This window comes from Branchiostoma floridae, chromosome 12 (assembly GCF_000003815.2).
Source record: "Branchiostoma floridae strain S238N-H82 chromosome 12, Bfl_VNyyK, whole genome shotgun sequence".
NCBI classification, from domain to species: domain Eukaryota; kingdom Metazoa; phylum Chordata; class Leptocardii; order Amphioxiformes; family Branchiostomatidae; genus Branchiostoma; species Branchiostoma floridae.
This window is the reverse complement of record NC_049990.1, coordinates 21,454,751-21,471,230: the sequence shown is the minus strand read 5'-3', so window position 1 is coordinate 21,471,230 and position 16,480 is coordinate 21,454,751. Positions and strand designations below refer to the sequence as shown.

At 39.1% G+C, this 16,480-nt stretch overlaps 2 protein-coding genes across 5 annotated transcripts; one reads left to right on the top strand and one right to left on the bottom strand.

Moving 5' to 3' along the window:
- Nucleotides 1–460: 460 nt before the first annotated feature.
- On the top strand, nt 461–11,720 carry LOC118427586 (transcriptional regulator ATRX homolog). The gene is made up of 9 exons (XM_035837437.1): nt 461–722; nt 5,687–5,797; nt 6,593–6,726; nt 7,132–7,365; nt 7,747–7,834; nt 8,183–8,319; nt 8,451–8,578; nt 8,905–9,027; nt 10,308–11,720. Exons 1-9 carry the CDS (start codon nt 540–542, stop codon nt 10,502–10,504), a joined length of 1,335 nt encoding a protein of 444 aa, XP_035693330.1. The 5' UTR covers nt 461–539; the 3' UTR covers nt 10,505–11,720.
- Nucleotides 11,721–12,706: 986 nt separating this feature from the next.
- LOC118427587 lies at nt 12,707–16,436 on the bottom strand. Of its 4 annotated transcripts, none has more exons than XM_035837441.1 (6): nt 16,283–16,436; nt 15,393–15,549; nt 14,579–15,023; nt 14,196–14,455; nt 13,534–13,654; nt 12,707–13,042 (listed from the first exon to the last, which is right to left on the bottom strand). In XM_035837441.1, exons 1-6 carry the CDS (start codon nt 16,287–16,289, stop codon nt 12,725–12,727), a joined length of 1,308 nt encoding a protein of 435 aa, XP_035693334.1. In that variant the 5' UTR covers nt 16,290–16,436; the 3' UTR covers nt 12,707–12,724. The 4 variants fall into 4 exon arrangements, with proteins under 4 accessions (XP_035693334.1, XP_035693335.1, XP_035693332.1 ...); XM_035837442.1 differs by having other exon boundaries at nt 16,194–16,304; XM_035837439.1 differs by having other exon boundaries at nt 16,198–16,303.
- Between the last annotated feature and the right edge of the window lie 44 nt (nt 16,437–16,480).

Here is a 16,480-nt window from a genome sequence, read left to right as displayed (position 1 = left end):
AAATTATGAATGTCACAAAGAGTGTACAATAACCATGTTAGTTTCTATGGTTCTATGGCGTTATATTAGTCGTCTCTGAGATGCAACATAGATCTAACGGTCCTGTCCTGGCGCACAAAGGTCTTAAGAAACATTAGGCACGAGGATAACTACTAAGACTTGTTGATATACCACGGAAAGCTCCATTTTCTGGAGAGTCCCCGGTCCATTCTTAGGGCGCCATCTTGGTTGTTTTGAAACTCTGCTGGAGGGGGCGTGGCCACGCGTGGCTGGGTTGTACTGTAAACATTGTACTGCTCATTCATTGGCTGACTACTCATAGTATCAATCAATAGGATTTTACCAATCTACACATATCAGAATATGCATATATTTTCACTGCCTTGCGATTGTAGACTATCAGAAAACATCGTCGCGAAAAAAATGTTCTGAGATCCCCTCCAAATATCTGCTTGAAGTACCGGACCGTCATCCTTTGTGTAGCTGCTGCATGCTGGGAGTGGGAGGGCCCAACAACAACAGAAAGTGAAAGTGGCATCATGTCGGCTAATCGAACAAAGAAATCGTCGAAGATCAGATCTACTGGCGATGTTAGCGGGAAGAGTCCCGGCCCGAAAGCCCAGGCGGCCCGGTGCGGGTTCTGTAACCTCGGGTATGAAGTGGAGAGGACCTGCGATACGCTGTATGTGGCTGACGGGGTGGCCGCCCACTTCTTGTGCATGGTAAATAGCTTGATAGAAAACCCTTTAAATATTCTTCCTCTTTGGAACATATAGTTTTGGATATTCATCCCAGTGTCTAGTTAACGCCAGGCACTGATATGATCGCTTATGGTAGGATGAAACGTTATGTATACATTTATACTACCTATTAAAGCTTTTAAGTATATATTGATTTATATAATGGCAAAATGTAATATGGAAGACAACACATTTCACTAAATCTGAGGATATGCTATTTGAAACAACAGGGGTATCATCATGTAATTATGAATATGAGTATTCATCTGGTGTATTCTATGACTGGTGCCTACCTACTGGTACCAGCTGGTCAGCAGACACAATAATTGCTTTTCAATATGCAAATCAGCATATCGAATTACAAATCGATATGTAAACTAAATCAATCCTCAATTTTCTTTCACCTGGTCATAATTACTGACTGCCAGCATCACCTTCACGATCGCTGTATCCTCTGCATTGACTGAATGGGAATATTGATTGATATGGATCCATTACACAGTGCACGGGGAGGTCGGATTGTCAATGGGTTGGTAACATAATTATGTAAGATTTGTGTCGGATTTTCACATTCAGATTTTCCGATGTTGGATCCGACAGAAATCCAGAAATCAGGCCAAATCAATGGCGCCCGCCCATTGTTTTTCCGTCAGTCTTCCGATGCGTTCCCAATAGATGTTGGAAATGTGTCGGTTTTAACGCACCGACTGGAGGTCACTTGAGGTCATGACAGGCGTCAGGCCCCGATTAACAGGATAATGTAGGAATATCTCGATATGAATAAACGAGCTACAGAGTTGATACTGTTTTGTTTATTACATATTTCCTTTTATGTTACACTTTTTAACTAGGGTAATTTAACAATTTTTTTAGGATGCCAACTTTTTGAAATCACTATCACTTTCGGTGGCTAGTTGACCAGTGCATTATGTTGATCATGACTAATGTAGTGTATTCCCATTCTTCAGGTTTGTCAATACCGTCAAAGTTTGAGGATGGAGATGTGCTGTCACGGAAGAACCGATTTATCTTATATTATCTATTGATTTATCCGTTTTGTTCCTGTTGAGTTTGATTTCCTGTTGATTTATTAATGTTTCACTGTTTTTCTCAAAAGTTTGTTTTGTCACTTTAACACTAACTCTCTAATACTAACACTAATCTAGGAACTAACACGTTTTGAAAGTTAACATGAACTCAGCCAAAGACAGTCCACACAGACTATAGTTTATTAACAAGATAATAGACTGGATATTATCACTTGATAAAAAAGACACAGTCAAGCATTGGCCAGACCATACGAGTAGAAGACGGATCAACCTGACATCGCTATGGAATAAGCTTCCTCGGACTTGCTTCCCCATGGGTACAATCTGAAACTGTTTAAGACGTTCGGACTACCGGTGGCTGACTTGGTAACGGTGTACTGTGGATTTATCAGGCCTATTCTGGAATATTGTGCACCAGTGTACCACAACAGTCTTACAAGCAAACAGACCACAACCTTGGAACTTGTACAGAGACGCGCCTGCCGAACAATCCTCGGGCGTCACTACACTGACTACTCATCAGCCCTGCAACAGTGCGGACTTGAAACACTGGAGGAAAGAAGAACCAACCTCTGCCGAAGGTTTGCATCCAGTATGCAGAAGTCAGAAAGAACTGCACACCTGTTACCGCAAACCCGTGGTCAGACGCATGGCCGTAACCTGCGGAATTCACAAACACTGACCGTACCTACCTTCCGCACTACAAGATTCCGCAACAGTCCGGTACCATCAATGCTAAGGCTTCCGAGAAAAAATGACAATGTTTATGAACTGTAAACTATGTATGCTTTTATTCATGTTAAATGAACTATCCACTTAAACAGCAATTCTCTCCGAGATCATTTGTTTTAAAGTGCAATCACGTGCTAGAAATTGATTGTGCCCTGGCTGCCAGTACTTTGTTTTACTAATAAACCATTTTTGATTGTTTGACTGATTAAGTCAAGGGTTAACAGACATCTTTCACAATACAGTATTATAACCCAAAACGTTTGAGTGGCTCCATGAGCCTTTGCGGTGAATCCTATATATATATGGCCTCCTTCGCCCCCCCCCCCCCATCTACCCAGGTGAATCCTAAGTAAATAAAAAAAAAAGATAACCACTGTCCGATAATAGGTAGTATTTTTTCTGAATCACCGTAGTTTAAAAATACTGTGCGTCGAAATGGGTCCATGAAAGCCATGAAGATATTTTCACGCAAGTGGATGACATAACGATTTTATAAAAGATGTGTCATCGGTAACGGCCATGAAATGCGCTTCAAGTTTCTGCCGACGCTTTGCATCTTCCGCAATACGTCCTGCAATCTTCCGCAGAATCATGGAATTAGAACACGTAACGTTAAAAAAAAAATTCTGGACGTCCCGCAATCATCTGCAAAAATTGTATGAAAGACGCCAGAAGGTTTCCGCATACGCAAGAGATATGTTGCACATGTACATAGTACAATAGTAGTTGAAGGTAGGAGGTCCATAACAGATCAGTCAGAAAACATTTTTATTTCCCAAACAAAGGTGCTTTAATCAAGAAAGTGTGGTATTCATTTTTTGGTCCATCTATCTATGATAAGCAACTGGGTTGACGGCTCAGCAATAGAAAATGCTCATTAACTGGACCTCATTAACATAATTTATCAAAAGGTTTGTATTCATTGAATTGCTCTGATAATAAACATGATTTGTGAACAGGTTTGGCGCACGATGAAATATACGCAATTTTTCTTGTCAAAATCACTTAAATCAGTTTGTTTTTGTACAGTTTTGTGAAAAGGTTATGATATGGCTATTTTAAGAACCACATTCAAAGTATGCAAGCGTAGACAACTTACTACATGAGTGGTGTGTACATCCTTGAGTTTTCAGGACCTCATTAACATAATTTATTAAATGTTTTTATTTATTGAATTCCTCTAATAATAAACATGTTTTGTGAATGGGTTTGACTCACCATGAAATATACGCGATTGTTCTTGTCAAAATCACTTAAATCAGTTTCTTTATGAACAGTTTTGTGAAAAATACATAATGTGGCCATTTTATAAACCACATTCTAAAGTATGCGAGCATAGACAACTCCCTGCATGAATTATGTGTTCCACATCACCTGGGGTAGCGCATAGTGTTAGCAGTCATTCACGCTGATGAGGTTAATCTGAAGCGTGATGTTTGATCTATCTTGGCTTGGTCGCCTGGATTGCCATTCTGCTAGGGGAAACCTTCCGGCCTACCCTTTGTACCTTTCGGGGAGCTGTCCAGCCTGTCTTCAGACTGACTCTAGAATTTGTTTTGTTTGTCTACCCCAACAAATAGGGAGTCAAAACAAACTCCTTGGTCAAACCAATGTGTTTTGCCCTTCGGGAAAACATTAAAAAATAATGTCGCATCAAGGGGTCGAACCCACATTTTCTGGGTTCAAAGTGATCGTCTGAAGTTACCTTTTTTCTTTAATTATTCATATTCTTAACGCCACAGCTGAGAAAACAAAACAAATCGCGACGATCACGGATGTCAATCATTCAGTAGCCATGGTAACCAATAAAGAAGCTATTCGTCACTCAGTGGCGTTGCCATGGCCACATCCAAGCGGGGAAATCCCATCTGCCACGTTTGTTAACTTGTTGTCTAGGTGACCTGCATCGGAACTCTGTAGGAAAAAAAACCCGACATGAAACCATTAACTGTCGTCGGAAGGCCATCAGATTAATGTCGGAAGTTAAAAGTCCATCGGATAAGTGCCGTTATATCATTGGAAAATCGACATTGGAATACGGTTTTCCTACGAAAATCCAAAGGGCAAGACGGATCACCGTAAATTCCGACGAAAAACCATCATATTCCCACATGCACGCGCCGATGTTTTTCCGACATTTTTCTTGGGTAAACCCCACCTCCCCGTGCACTGTGTTACTTTATGAAACTGACAGTCACCCGCCACATTCGGCACTAATTACTGCTCATCTGTGATCTCTTATGCTCAATTCTTGGCAATGAAGCCTGAAAATTGTTCTGTTAGGAATCTGATTACCTCTGTCAGACAGTATACAATTCATGTAAAAGACTGTTCCCTGCTCTCCATCAAAATAAAGTCTTTTTTACTTTTCCGTAATTCCTAGGGATTGCAGTTTTATTTATTGAATTTGTAATTGTAGGGGGTAGACCACGTTTTGTGAAATTGCCTTCATTGATTTTATAGGGAACGGGTTTTCTGCGCGTTAAAAATCTGCGCGCGCGTTAAAAATCTGCGCGTTAAAAAATCAAGTTGTGCATTGAGAAATCTTAGGCAGAAAAATGTGACCCCATTATATAATTTTACATCTGTTACCTGGATTTTGGTTTGAAAAGCCCCTAATTTTTAGGTCCCTTGGGAATAGGCTAATTTGCATATCTAGAAGATTTCAAAATCACTTGAATTAGACACAAATACATGGAAAAATTACTAGTGTGAGGCTTTATATCATAAGATATAACTGCTTGAGGCTTTTTTCCATTCGACAAGCTTCATTTCATCTTTTCTCAAGCAGATTGTTGCACATGCAAATATCAACCTTTGTTGCGCGTTAAAACTTAATGTTTAAAAATCACTTTAAAACTCCTGGAAAGGGATATTTGTACTCTAGAATGCAACAATATGATACTTGATTTCATTTTGTGTTATCTTCTTCAAGCTTTTAAGTTTGAAACTGCAAAAAAGTTTTCAAATCCCCAGGGAATCAGATAATTTGCACATTTTAATGAGCTGGTTTTTAACGCACAAGTTTTAACGCGCAAATTTTAACGCGCACAAAACCCCAACCCGATTTTATAGGGGTTTCCTTTGAAAATTCAGTGTAAAGTGTAATGTTGGGACCTCCATGCATTAGCCTCATTAATGTCCTGACTGTTTGTCCTCTCCCAGCTGTACTCCAGTGGGCTGATCCAGGAGGACAGTGACTCGTCACAGTTTGAGGATTTTGGGATGTTCAACCCAGAAGATGTGAAGAAAGAAATAAAGCGTGGGCTGCAGTTGGTAATCATACTTAACTCATGATCACTTAATCTACTACTTTAACTTAACATACTTCAACTTCTTGAGGAAGAGGACTTAAGTTGAAATGTCTTGAAGTTAAACACCTAAATATCTGACGCGTATGTACCTTAGGATTACTGATGCTTCATTCGCTTTCATTGACACTTTAGATTCATGCACTTATGAGGGTTGATGTTACCATGCATTTGCTGCAATGAAGATACAAAACCCAGCAGATGATGTTGATAATATTAATAATAACCATTAGCCTAACATACAGCTTTGGTCTTCTTCTTAATGGTCACTCTCATTCATATGTCATCCTCCTACGCACGGTCCCCAACGGCTAGCTAACTGCCTATTGGGGACCTGCTGGATGGCCCACCAGCAGTTACTGTGAGAGTTGCCACAAACCAGCCAATCAGAGAATAGGCCTTTCTTGGGCTTTCTGTTTATGACAGCCATCTCGCAAAGGCCGCTGGGAAGCTATCAGCCAATCATGTTACATCTTACATAGCTCCATCCTCCTACACCCAATCCCCAACGACTAACCCATGTAAGGGTAAGCTCATTAATATTTATAAGCAGGGCGGTCAGTAACTGATCTGAGTGCACCAGACAGCAGAGGTGACCACAAGGAGTTTTAACACGACTGTGGTCCCTCTGCGTAGGAGAATGTCATATGTTGGTTACTGAATTACACAGCTGTGCAATGATAGATACCAGGCTACTGATACTGAACTTATTTAGTAATTACTATCTCCTTAATTCCCATTGTTCTTTGTTCATTGTCAGAGCTGCAGTGTTTGCCACAAGAAGGGAGCCACCATCGGCTGTGACAGGAAAATGTGTACCAAGACGTGCCACTACAAGTGTGGCATGGATTATGACTATGTATTTGAAGAAAACCCTGATGAAGGACAGTTCTTGTAAGCATTTTTCACTCAAACTTAGTTGGTAACATTAGACTTGTCAATTTGACAAAAGTCACGTATCAGTACATATTATTACTGATAGTATGGATACTGGATTTATGTGGTACATAATCATATAGATCTGTACAGTAAAAGTAAAAGGCCAAATTACCAGTAAAAGTATACATCATGATATAGAACATGATTTAAGGACTTAGGAGTTAATGTCATTCATTGTAATACCATTTTTCAAAAAATTATTCTTAAGTTAAAGGCTACCTCAACAGACTATATATACTAATGTTATTAACTTTTTTAAGTATTGGTCATGGTGGTGTAAAATAAATTGCTATGCATGATGACGATATGTATGAGTCAGGAGCCCAATAAGCAAACTGATTTTGATTTCATCTGTTCAAGAATGTACTGTCCAAAACACAAGGACTTGACAACTGATGCAGATGATGACGATGAAAATTGGAGGTCATCAGATGAGGAAGAGCGAGATGAAGAACAAGATGACGAGAACACAGATCCGAGCTGGGACGCCTCTCCTTCCAAGAGATCCACCCCTAAGAGAAAGTCTGAGAGGAAGAAAGGACGTCCTGCTAAGAAAAGAGGCCAAAGGAATGACGATAGCAGTCCTCGAAGAAGGTACCAATGTGCACTAAGTTGTGGTCTCACTGGGCAGTTTTTGTCTAGAAGTGGGTGGATTACAAAACTGTGTTTTGAGACATTTATCGTCGTATGATGAATTACACCTGTACAAACATGTAGAACAATTCCTTTGGAAGCTCATATATTACAATTGTTTATGTTTAAGACCATATTTTTAGCAGCGACAGCTAACTGCAGTGTGGAATAGTATCAGAAAGTATTGCTATGTTACCGAAACATCAGCTGTGATGTTATGTCTTGGTTGTGAAGAAAGAAACTTGTTATTCAATGATTCAGCAACCTATGTGTATAGAGACCTCGAGCAGTAAGAGATATCTATTATGGATAGTAATTTTTTGTGTGTGTTTCTCTTCCAAGTAAACGCTCGCGGACCACTGTGAAGTACCAAGAAACGGACGAAGAGTCCTTCTCTGATGAGGATATGCTCATACCTGTGGGACGAAGGGTAAGCCTTTGATAGCGTAGAGTGCACTTGATTGATAAGAAAAGCATGATGTTTTCTTTGATATAATGTGATGTATCTGATGTGTACATGTTTAACCCATGCTTCATAATAATAACAAGAAGGCTTCTTTCAATCTTACAAGGTTAAACGTTTATCCTAAATGGTAAATGATTCAACTCTCCGGTATCCTATCCCAAATGCCGGTCTATAGTGTAAATAGATTTAAAGATGGTGGAATTCAACATATTTACAATATTCCTGGTTTTGCCATCATTTGAAAATAGTCAAGGTACAGAGACAACAAACGTGATGACTGACTCCTACTTTTCTTAAAACAATGATTTGAAGATGTCACCCAAGAAGGAGAAAAAGATCAAGGAGAAAGCCCAAGATGATGAAGATGAGGATGCTGACAAGGAAACTAGTGAACAGGAGGATGAAGCGGATGATGAAGAGGATGGAAGTGGAGATAAAAGGATGGACCGGTACGATATATCAATAATTCTTGGAATCTCACATTAGCAAGGACCTTTGGTGTTTTGCATCATGTTGTATGGTATGTGAACATGCATTGGCTCATTTGAATGGCAAGTAATGTTTGTGTTTCTCTTAAAAGTAAGCATGTACGGACCATGAAGGAGAAAGACCAAGATGAGGAGGATGAAGATACACCAGATGATGATGAAGATGATGAGAGTGGAGATGAAAAGATGGAGAAGAAAGATGATAAAACACAAAAGACAGGTGAGACCCAAGCTATGGATATTTTTTTCTGCCTATATGTACTTGAATGTTATCATAATCATAATAATTGTATAGTACATATGTTGCGTGAGGCTTTAGTTTCAAACTGATTTGTATTATCAATCATTGAGTGATAGACATTACAGATTGCACTTTTGAACCTGGTTAAGGGGAAAATTTAAATTCTAAATTTTGTATTTAATATCTACACATAATATTGTACTTCCAGATGAAAAGAACTGTAATGTAATTACAGAGCCATTTAAAGTTAAAGAAGAATAAAGCAGAGCCCATGATTTTTTTTCAACATTTCTTCTTTTTGGCAGGAGCTTCGGACTTTTGGGACCAGAGCAGGAAGGCTGGGACGCTGGGTACTGTCTGTACCAGGGTCAAACAGGCCATGCAGTCAGCTCTGAAAAAAATCCAGGACAACACTGCTTCTGAAATAGGTAAAACATCTCAGGCCTATGTACACACATAAAACATACCTCTCCCTCATAGATAGTAAAGTTATTGAAATATACACTAGTAACTCAAGCACAGGAGTAAGGTTTTTATAGTCTTCCCCCTACATGTAACATCTATTATCATAATACCGGTACGTTTACGACGATTTCTCTAGCCATCCTGATTTGACAAATTGTCAACGCATCATTTTCTCCAGTTACATGTTGCTGTTATAGGTTACCCTTGCCACTTCTTCTGTGTAACTTTTCTGCCACTCTTGTCCTGCTAAAAGCGTAATATTGTAATTGTAACACGCCGCGGAATTACACGGCGAACGGGCGCGTGGTTGGGAGGGGGTAAAAAATACCGGTAGGAAGAAACACGGCACAATTAACTGCCGCTATGTACATCTATACATCCTCTGATGTTCCTTCCTTTTCTGTCAGTAAATTCATAAAACATAAACCTGCATGAGCATACGAAATGTCATGAGAAAACGGACGTATACTGTCAAGAATTTTCATTTAACTTCTGTCCGTCACAACCGCTATGACGTAACACTTCACTGCTAGCGTAGATATAAAAATGGCTGGAAAATGGCTGCGTACGTTCAATTTTGCCCATTCAGTCGTAGATCCGGGCTATTATGCAACGGTTCTTCACACGTTTACATGAGTTGTAGGTCACCAACAGAAATTCAAGATTGTTGTTGAATCATGTTCGTCTTGTGCCCTGAGCATGTGTAATTATGATCTATAAATTTGGCAATGAATGTGACAGTGTGTTCGTCCCACGACGAGCTGCCTACCCCGAAAAAGATACTGAAAACTTTTGGCCTTGTTGTCTTCGAATGCATTGTTATCGATGCTTTGTAAATGATGTATTGGACACCTAGATGTCTGAAGTGTGCACAGCTCAGAAATAACTATTGTTGCAAGTGTAGATCTCTTTAAGTTCCAGTATCTTTAATCTACCGGTATAAGTCTTACTACCGGTATTATGCCAATGCATGTTATGTGCCTCCACACGATTGTTGACAGAGGATAACCAATACAAATGCCGAATTGAGTTGGCTACATGTATTTGGGTTATAAAATCCATTTTTATGAACCTGATGAGGGGGGATACAAACATAGTCATGTTTGGGACCGCAATCTTCTTGCCACAGCACCATCAAGTAGTGAGATCTACAAAATGTCCACTCATTACATTAGAAGTCTGAGGAAACATCCTGCGTTTTCTGGAAAATGTTACCTAGTTTTGTGGTCTGTTCCCATTTCAGAGCGTGCAGCAGTTCTAAGCTTCATGGAAACTACTAGACTAATGGAACAGATAGAGGAGGAACAGAAGAAGGACAGTGGTAAGAAGAGGAATGGACAGACCAGGGCCGAACAACCAGAAGACAGTGAAGATGAACAAGACGTCCCACCTAAGAAAGCTGCTCGGTTTCATTCTCCAAGGAAAGGGGTGAAGAAATAGTGTAGGAGGTTTGCAATGACTAGAAGTTGATTCCATGAATCATGGTACAATGAAAAGAGTACCTGGACAGTTTAGATCTTATCTGCATAACGTCTAAAGTTGATATATAATCAAGTGACAATAGTCCATGTTAATGTATGAACTACTTTGACCTGCTTTGCCCCTGATGTGGTTATCTGGGGGTAGTGACAATGTAGTTGTAGATTAACTACAAAGTTGATCATGTGCTAGTTACTGTAATTTCCGTTATTTTAGTGGGAGTTTAATTTTGCAGAAGAGTTTGAAGTTCACAGTTAAACCATTCTGCTGTGCAGTGGAATTCAAAAAAAGTCATACAAAATGTATTTGCATTTCCATTATTTTGCAGTATAAGAGGTTGAATATCAGAAAAATAACGCCACTTGTAAAATGTACAGATCTACTGTAACAGTATATTATCATTTGGTTGTGGAAGCTCAATGTAAAAGTATGCTGTTGTAGGTCTTTATATAGTTGTAGTTATGTAGTTGAACAGATACCGTATTATGTCTTGAATGAAACGCGCTGGTGACTGCTAAGTAACAAAGCCAAGTAGCAGTGGTCCTGCACCATAGTATAAATGTATCTACAACAAATCTAGTACTCATTTCAATTTTGTGCCTTGTAATGTGCCAGTGAATGCATTTTTATTTTAACTTCCCTTTAGTGAAGGGACTTGCTTTTGTTGCATTATTTTCCAGATCTCTTTTTACAATGAAGAATTTTGATTAAAGTGTGCCAGACCATCTTCCAAGCCAAGATGACTTTGTTAATGGGCAATCAAGGCAATGTGCCATATTTACAAAATCATGATTATCTTTGCAGTTGTTCAAATCTACTAAGTAATTTGGCAACAGCAAGTAAATCTTATTGATGACATCAGCATGCGCATTGATTTTTGCCTGAATTATAGGGGAGAAAAAAAATTAATTCTATTCCCTTCCGATATGGTCAATGTGACGAGGAGATGTTGAAAATGGAAAATATGTTGTAACCTATTTAGCTATGGCAAGAGAGCCATACATGTGTACCAGGGCTCTAGTCAGCGTCCGTTTTTCCGTCAATTGACGGAAATTTGTTGCGTGTGACGGAAAAATTTTAAAACCAATCCGTCAACCTTGATGGACAAAAATCCTTGATGAAAGCTACAGGCGGCTTGGGGACGCCGTAAAAACTACACACTGTTTGTTTTACTATTGTTATGATTGTTGACAATGTGTGTCGGTGCCCTTTCGCATACGATAATCTCATTAAAAACCCGTTTTTCAAGGTCTCAGTTCAGTCTCTCTAACTCCTGGAATAGTGTTTTCGCGACAATGGGAATTGGCTGACGGAAAAAAATTTCGAGCTGGCTAGAGCCCTGATGTGTACATGTATTTACTGCAGCATAATTGCATATGTGCAATTTCAAGGTTTGACTGAAAATGTGTCTCTTTATTTGAGACAATCCTGTGCCAGGCCTAATATGATGTTGATAGACTTACATTTTAGCATGTTTAGTGATTGTGCATGGTAGTTGTGCTGTTGCTTAGTCTTTGTAGGATATCTGAACTGTTTTACAACAATACGTAAGGGTTTTAACTTTTTATGATACATTCCAATATTCAAGAATGCAGCATGGTGTATTCAAAGGATAGTGTTTGTAGACAACATTTACTTTGTACTCAAGTTACCTTGTACGTTTTCAATCTGTCACAATCCGAGGTATATACTAGTACAGGTATGTGATCCTTTACTGTATCAACAAAGTACAATGTAGTGAGAAATAGAAGAGAATATCTTATATGTCTATTTATAGCATGAATAAAGATGTTCAAGACAGTAAACTGCAAATGTACAAGATTTCTGTAAGTCCAACAAAAATAACTTCTTGTTAGGCAGCCACCCACCAGTGCACAACTTGCTATTTATGCTGTAAAAATTTACGCTTTAAGTCCCATAGCCTTTTTTTTGAGGAAGTGGGTTGTTATCTACTGGTATTTGGAAGCAGAGCCCATCTCTTTCCTGACCCACCACCTTTTACCTCCCCAGCCAAAGTCAGATACCCATTTTTACACCTGGGTAGAGAGAAGAAAGTCATATAGAGTGCCTTTCCAAGAGTACAAAATTTGTAGCATGACAGGATTTGAACCCAGAACTTCTGGTTTCCGGGACAAACACCCTACTAGTACACAACACAATGCCTCACCCTGGGTCCATTCTTTATTTTGTAACTCTTTTGAGAGCTGCAGAAGCTGCTCTCTTCAGGAAAGTTTGGTTACAGTCCAGGACCATAGTCAACCTCCGTACATCATCTTGAGACATATCCTTCCCATATGTCTTAATTATAGCCAGTACCAGCTTTGTGAACTTCAGATTAGAGTTCAACTTCTCTGCCTGCCCCTGAGTCGCTGTGGTGAGATCAGACAGTGAAGTGGTGTCCAGTGGAGGCTTCTGGTTAACAACTGTCTGCAGTAAGGCTACTGTGGACTCAGACCAAGTCTCAGCTCCATACAGCACTTGGAGAATGGATACAAGATCCTAAGAAAATGATGAGACAGTTAATGAATCCACAAGATAATTAATGTTAATGAATGAACTGGTATTTTCTTTTTTTCTGCAGTATGGAATATGTATCTTTTGTATTTTTTAGTGTAACTGCCCTACATGAGTTTAGTTCAGACATCTCAGAGCTATGTATATCACAGCACATTTTCTCAGGATATGTTTTGAATGTCAAATATTCCAAAAGTTGTATCCAGCTGAAGAGATTGAATTGTACAATTTGATTATTGTTAACGTGGATATCTAACCTTCATAAATGTAAATTCCAAAGTTGGTTTGAAGATTTTGTCACTCATTAGGCGAGAAATACACAACGTATCGTAGATGAGTATTAGGAAGCTCAAAGCTTGCTTTCATGTTTAATTGCATCACAAGGTATAAGCTCTCTAAACTGTCAGTGCTACAGTAACTGTAACATTTAAACAGACTGTTAGTGTTAGGATTATTACAGATCCGATATGTCATACCTGTTGTTGTGTGTCTGGTTCAGTAACCAGCCTTTTCAGGACGTCCCACAGCCAGCTGCCCTCTCCCATCCTGGTCAGCAGGGGCATCACAGCAGTCTCAACAAACGGTCGTGGGTACTTCCTGATAGAGTGGATTATACAAACTAGAGTTTAGGTTACCAAATCAGAACAGTCATCACAAAGTATAAGCTCCTATGTTGATAATTCTTACTGAAGCAATTATCATTTATCCTTACTATGATTATTACCAACAAAGTTGAGCTTCCACTTTTGCCATTGCCTTTAGGCCACACCAAATTTATTTGTTGCTTCTCGGATTTTTTCAGAAAAAAATTGGACCGGCAGGTCGACAAAAAAATTGAAATGATTTGTTTCAAACGGTCTGGGGTGAAGATATATGGCTTAAACAACACAAAAAACAACAGCCTGAGGAGTTTAATGGCATGTTTTATGCAATGAATCCTTCCTTTGATTTGTTACTAATGTTCTGAATAAGATTGCTTTTAGACTGAAATTATGTGTATGTGGCTCTGAATGGTAATATTTACAGGCTTGTGATAGCAAAACCTCTATTATTTTTTTCTTGGGACTTAATTTTTTGCTGTTGTTGTTGAAAATTTAAAAAGATGGACAGGCAACAAATAAAACTGGTGTGGCCTTACCTTGCAAACTCCACCATAGCTGCCGACAACATCCTTGATGCAGACTCATTCTCTGTGTCAGGAAGCTGAGGTAGAAGACACTGCCTGATAAAAACACAGCAGTTGGTATGGCTGGGAGGTGGTGTCACTTGTGCCATGAAATGACAGGCGCCGCACATGGCAACTTCAGACAGCCCAAGTTTAAGAAGCTCACAACAGGCACTCTCCATCTGCCGTGGTGAACAGCTTGTAAAGAACTGGTACTCTGGTCCAAACTCAACCTGTAGGGGTACAACATATATTAGATGGGACGTGATTTTGAGAGGCTCCGAATCTGTGATAAAAAGAAGACAGCTCAAAGTCTCAATCATGACTAAAAAAAAGTAAAGAAATAGCACAAACACCTGTTCTCCTTGAGTCCATCTTTGGTGCAACTCGGTTAAGACATCACTTATCTCCTTAGAAATCAACTCCTTGTTACATGTATGTGGTTCCTTGGAAGATGACTCTCCAACCAACTCAACGTCATCTTGAACTTGTATGTCTGGTGGAGGTGGTACTGCAGCAAAATTTGGTGATGTACTTTCTCCTTCTGTGGTCTTCCCATCAAAATGGTCGCCCTTTTGAATGTCTGGTTCAATACTCTTTTCTCCATTTCCATCAAAAACTTTGTCATCTATCCTAAAATTTGGCACTTCATTGTCTGCTTCTTGACTTAACTTGTCAAGTTCAACTTCTCTTGGCATTTTATCTTTGGAGTTTTGTGAAGTTTGTAGAGCTGCCTTCTTTGATGAATCTTGCTCCTTGGAGTGTTCAAATGCCAAACTCTGGTGTGAACCCATGCAACTGCTAATGATGTTGGGATGAAAGAAATTAAGTTATACACAAGATAACAACATTTCATGATCAAACTGAATAGAAACACTCAAGATTAGAGTTCAAGCATCACTCATACATAATACAAAACCTATAACCAATAACTCTATAGGATCAACTCTTACATAATTACAAAACCTATTACCATTATAGGATCAACTCTACAAAACAAATGTATATTCCTTCTAGTATCTTCAATGTAAACTTTGTCAAACTCAGACATTAAAATTTTGCCACAGGAATAATAAACATGACAGCCTACTAGTACTAGTAGCTGAGCTGCATACAAATATTTATTTGGAAAAAGTTTGATCTTCACACAATGACTCAAGTGATAAGTACCTTCCATCTTTCAACTTTTCCTCCAACACAGACGGTAGCCAATCAAATTCCAAGCCTGGTTGCCATGGATACCGCCTCTTCCTGTGTTGTTGAGAGATCCTCCTGCCCAAGTCTGCACACCTGCTCAGGGCTTCAGCACTCAGGATACTCCTTTGCCCTGCTCAGGATGATCATAAATGATCATGAAATATAAGAACAAAGCACGGTCTGCTACTAAATGTTCACTGTCGCGGCAAGTGCACATAAAAAACGTCTGTGAATCATTTGTTATCAGTAATGATAAGTTCACGCTGAAAATTACATTGAAAAAATCAGGAATTACAGTTACTGTAGCACCCGATCTTCACACATGCAGAATGTAAGCTTCTCGCTCTCCCCTAATTTACATTTGTATCTAGCTTTGTTTTAAACTCATTAACAGACTTGGCATCTACAACCTCCTGTGGCAGGGTGTTCCATTCGTTAACCACCCTGACGCTAAAGGACTGAGCGGACAAAGCATGAAGTTCAACTTAAATCTCCAAGCAGATGTTTGGGAGGAACATTGTAACGTTTTCTCACTGTCATGTTTCTGAATGGTTATCAAAGAAGCCCCAAGGTATCGGAGAAACCTAGTGGTCATAAAATATTGATCCTAACATCTGCTTGATGGCTGATTATATAAGAGGTCAATAGTATGTGTATCAATCAATGCTAGAATATTTAACATTATCTGCAACGTCCTTGAAACCTCCTAGTTGTGCTTTATTTTTCAGGTTTAAAAGGACCAAAATGATGACAATGGAGTCATATTTGACTTACATACGTTGCTTAATGTCTGTCATCAGCAATGTTCAGGCAATTTTGAGCAATCAGATCCACAACCTCCCCAATAACATTTTTCAACTTACCCGCCATTGTGCTCAAGTTGTAGTGTGTTCATCACGACAGAATCAATGCCTGTTCAAATTAACATCTTAGATTTGACTGTAACCTGTTATTATGCTTAATGATGAACATTAGATTGAAAGCAAAGATAAAATTTAACATTCTTTATAAACCTTGATTCATTTCATTTCATCAATGCAACTTTTCGTATATCTGAGGTT

What these genes read in the sequence shown, in the direction of transcription:
- LOC118427586 (XM_035837437.1), top strand. Translation starts at nt 540, where the DNA reads ATGTCGGCTAATCGAACAAAGAAATCGTCGAAGATCAGATCTACTGGC. An exon ending in TCATACCTGTGGGACGAAGG is followed by an intron (nt 7,835 to 8,182) that starts GTAAGCCTTTGA and finishes AATGATTTGAAG; the next exon opens with ATGTCACCCAAGAAGGAGAA. An exon ending in CAACACTGCTTCTGAAATAG is followed by an intron (nt 9,028 to 10,307) that starts GTAAAACATCTC and finishes TTCCCATTTCAG; the next exon opens with AGCGTGCAGCAGTTCTAAGC.
- LOC118427587 (XM_035837439.1), bottom strand. An exon ending in GCTATGGTGGAGTTTGCAAG is followed by an intron (nt 13,655 to 14,195) that starts GTAAGGCCACAC and finishes CCACTCTATCAG; the next exon opens with GAAGTACCCACGACCGTTTG. An exon ending in AACCAGACACACAACAACAG is followed by an intron (nt 13,043 to 13,533) that starts GTATGACATATC and finishes TCATTTTCTTAG; the next exon opens with GATCTTGTATCCATTCTCCA.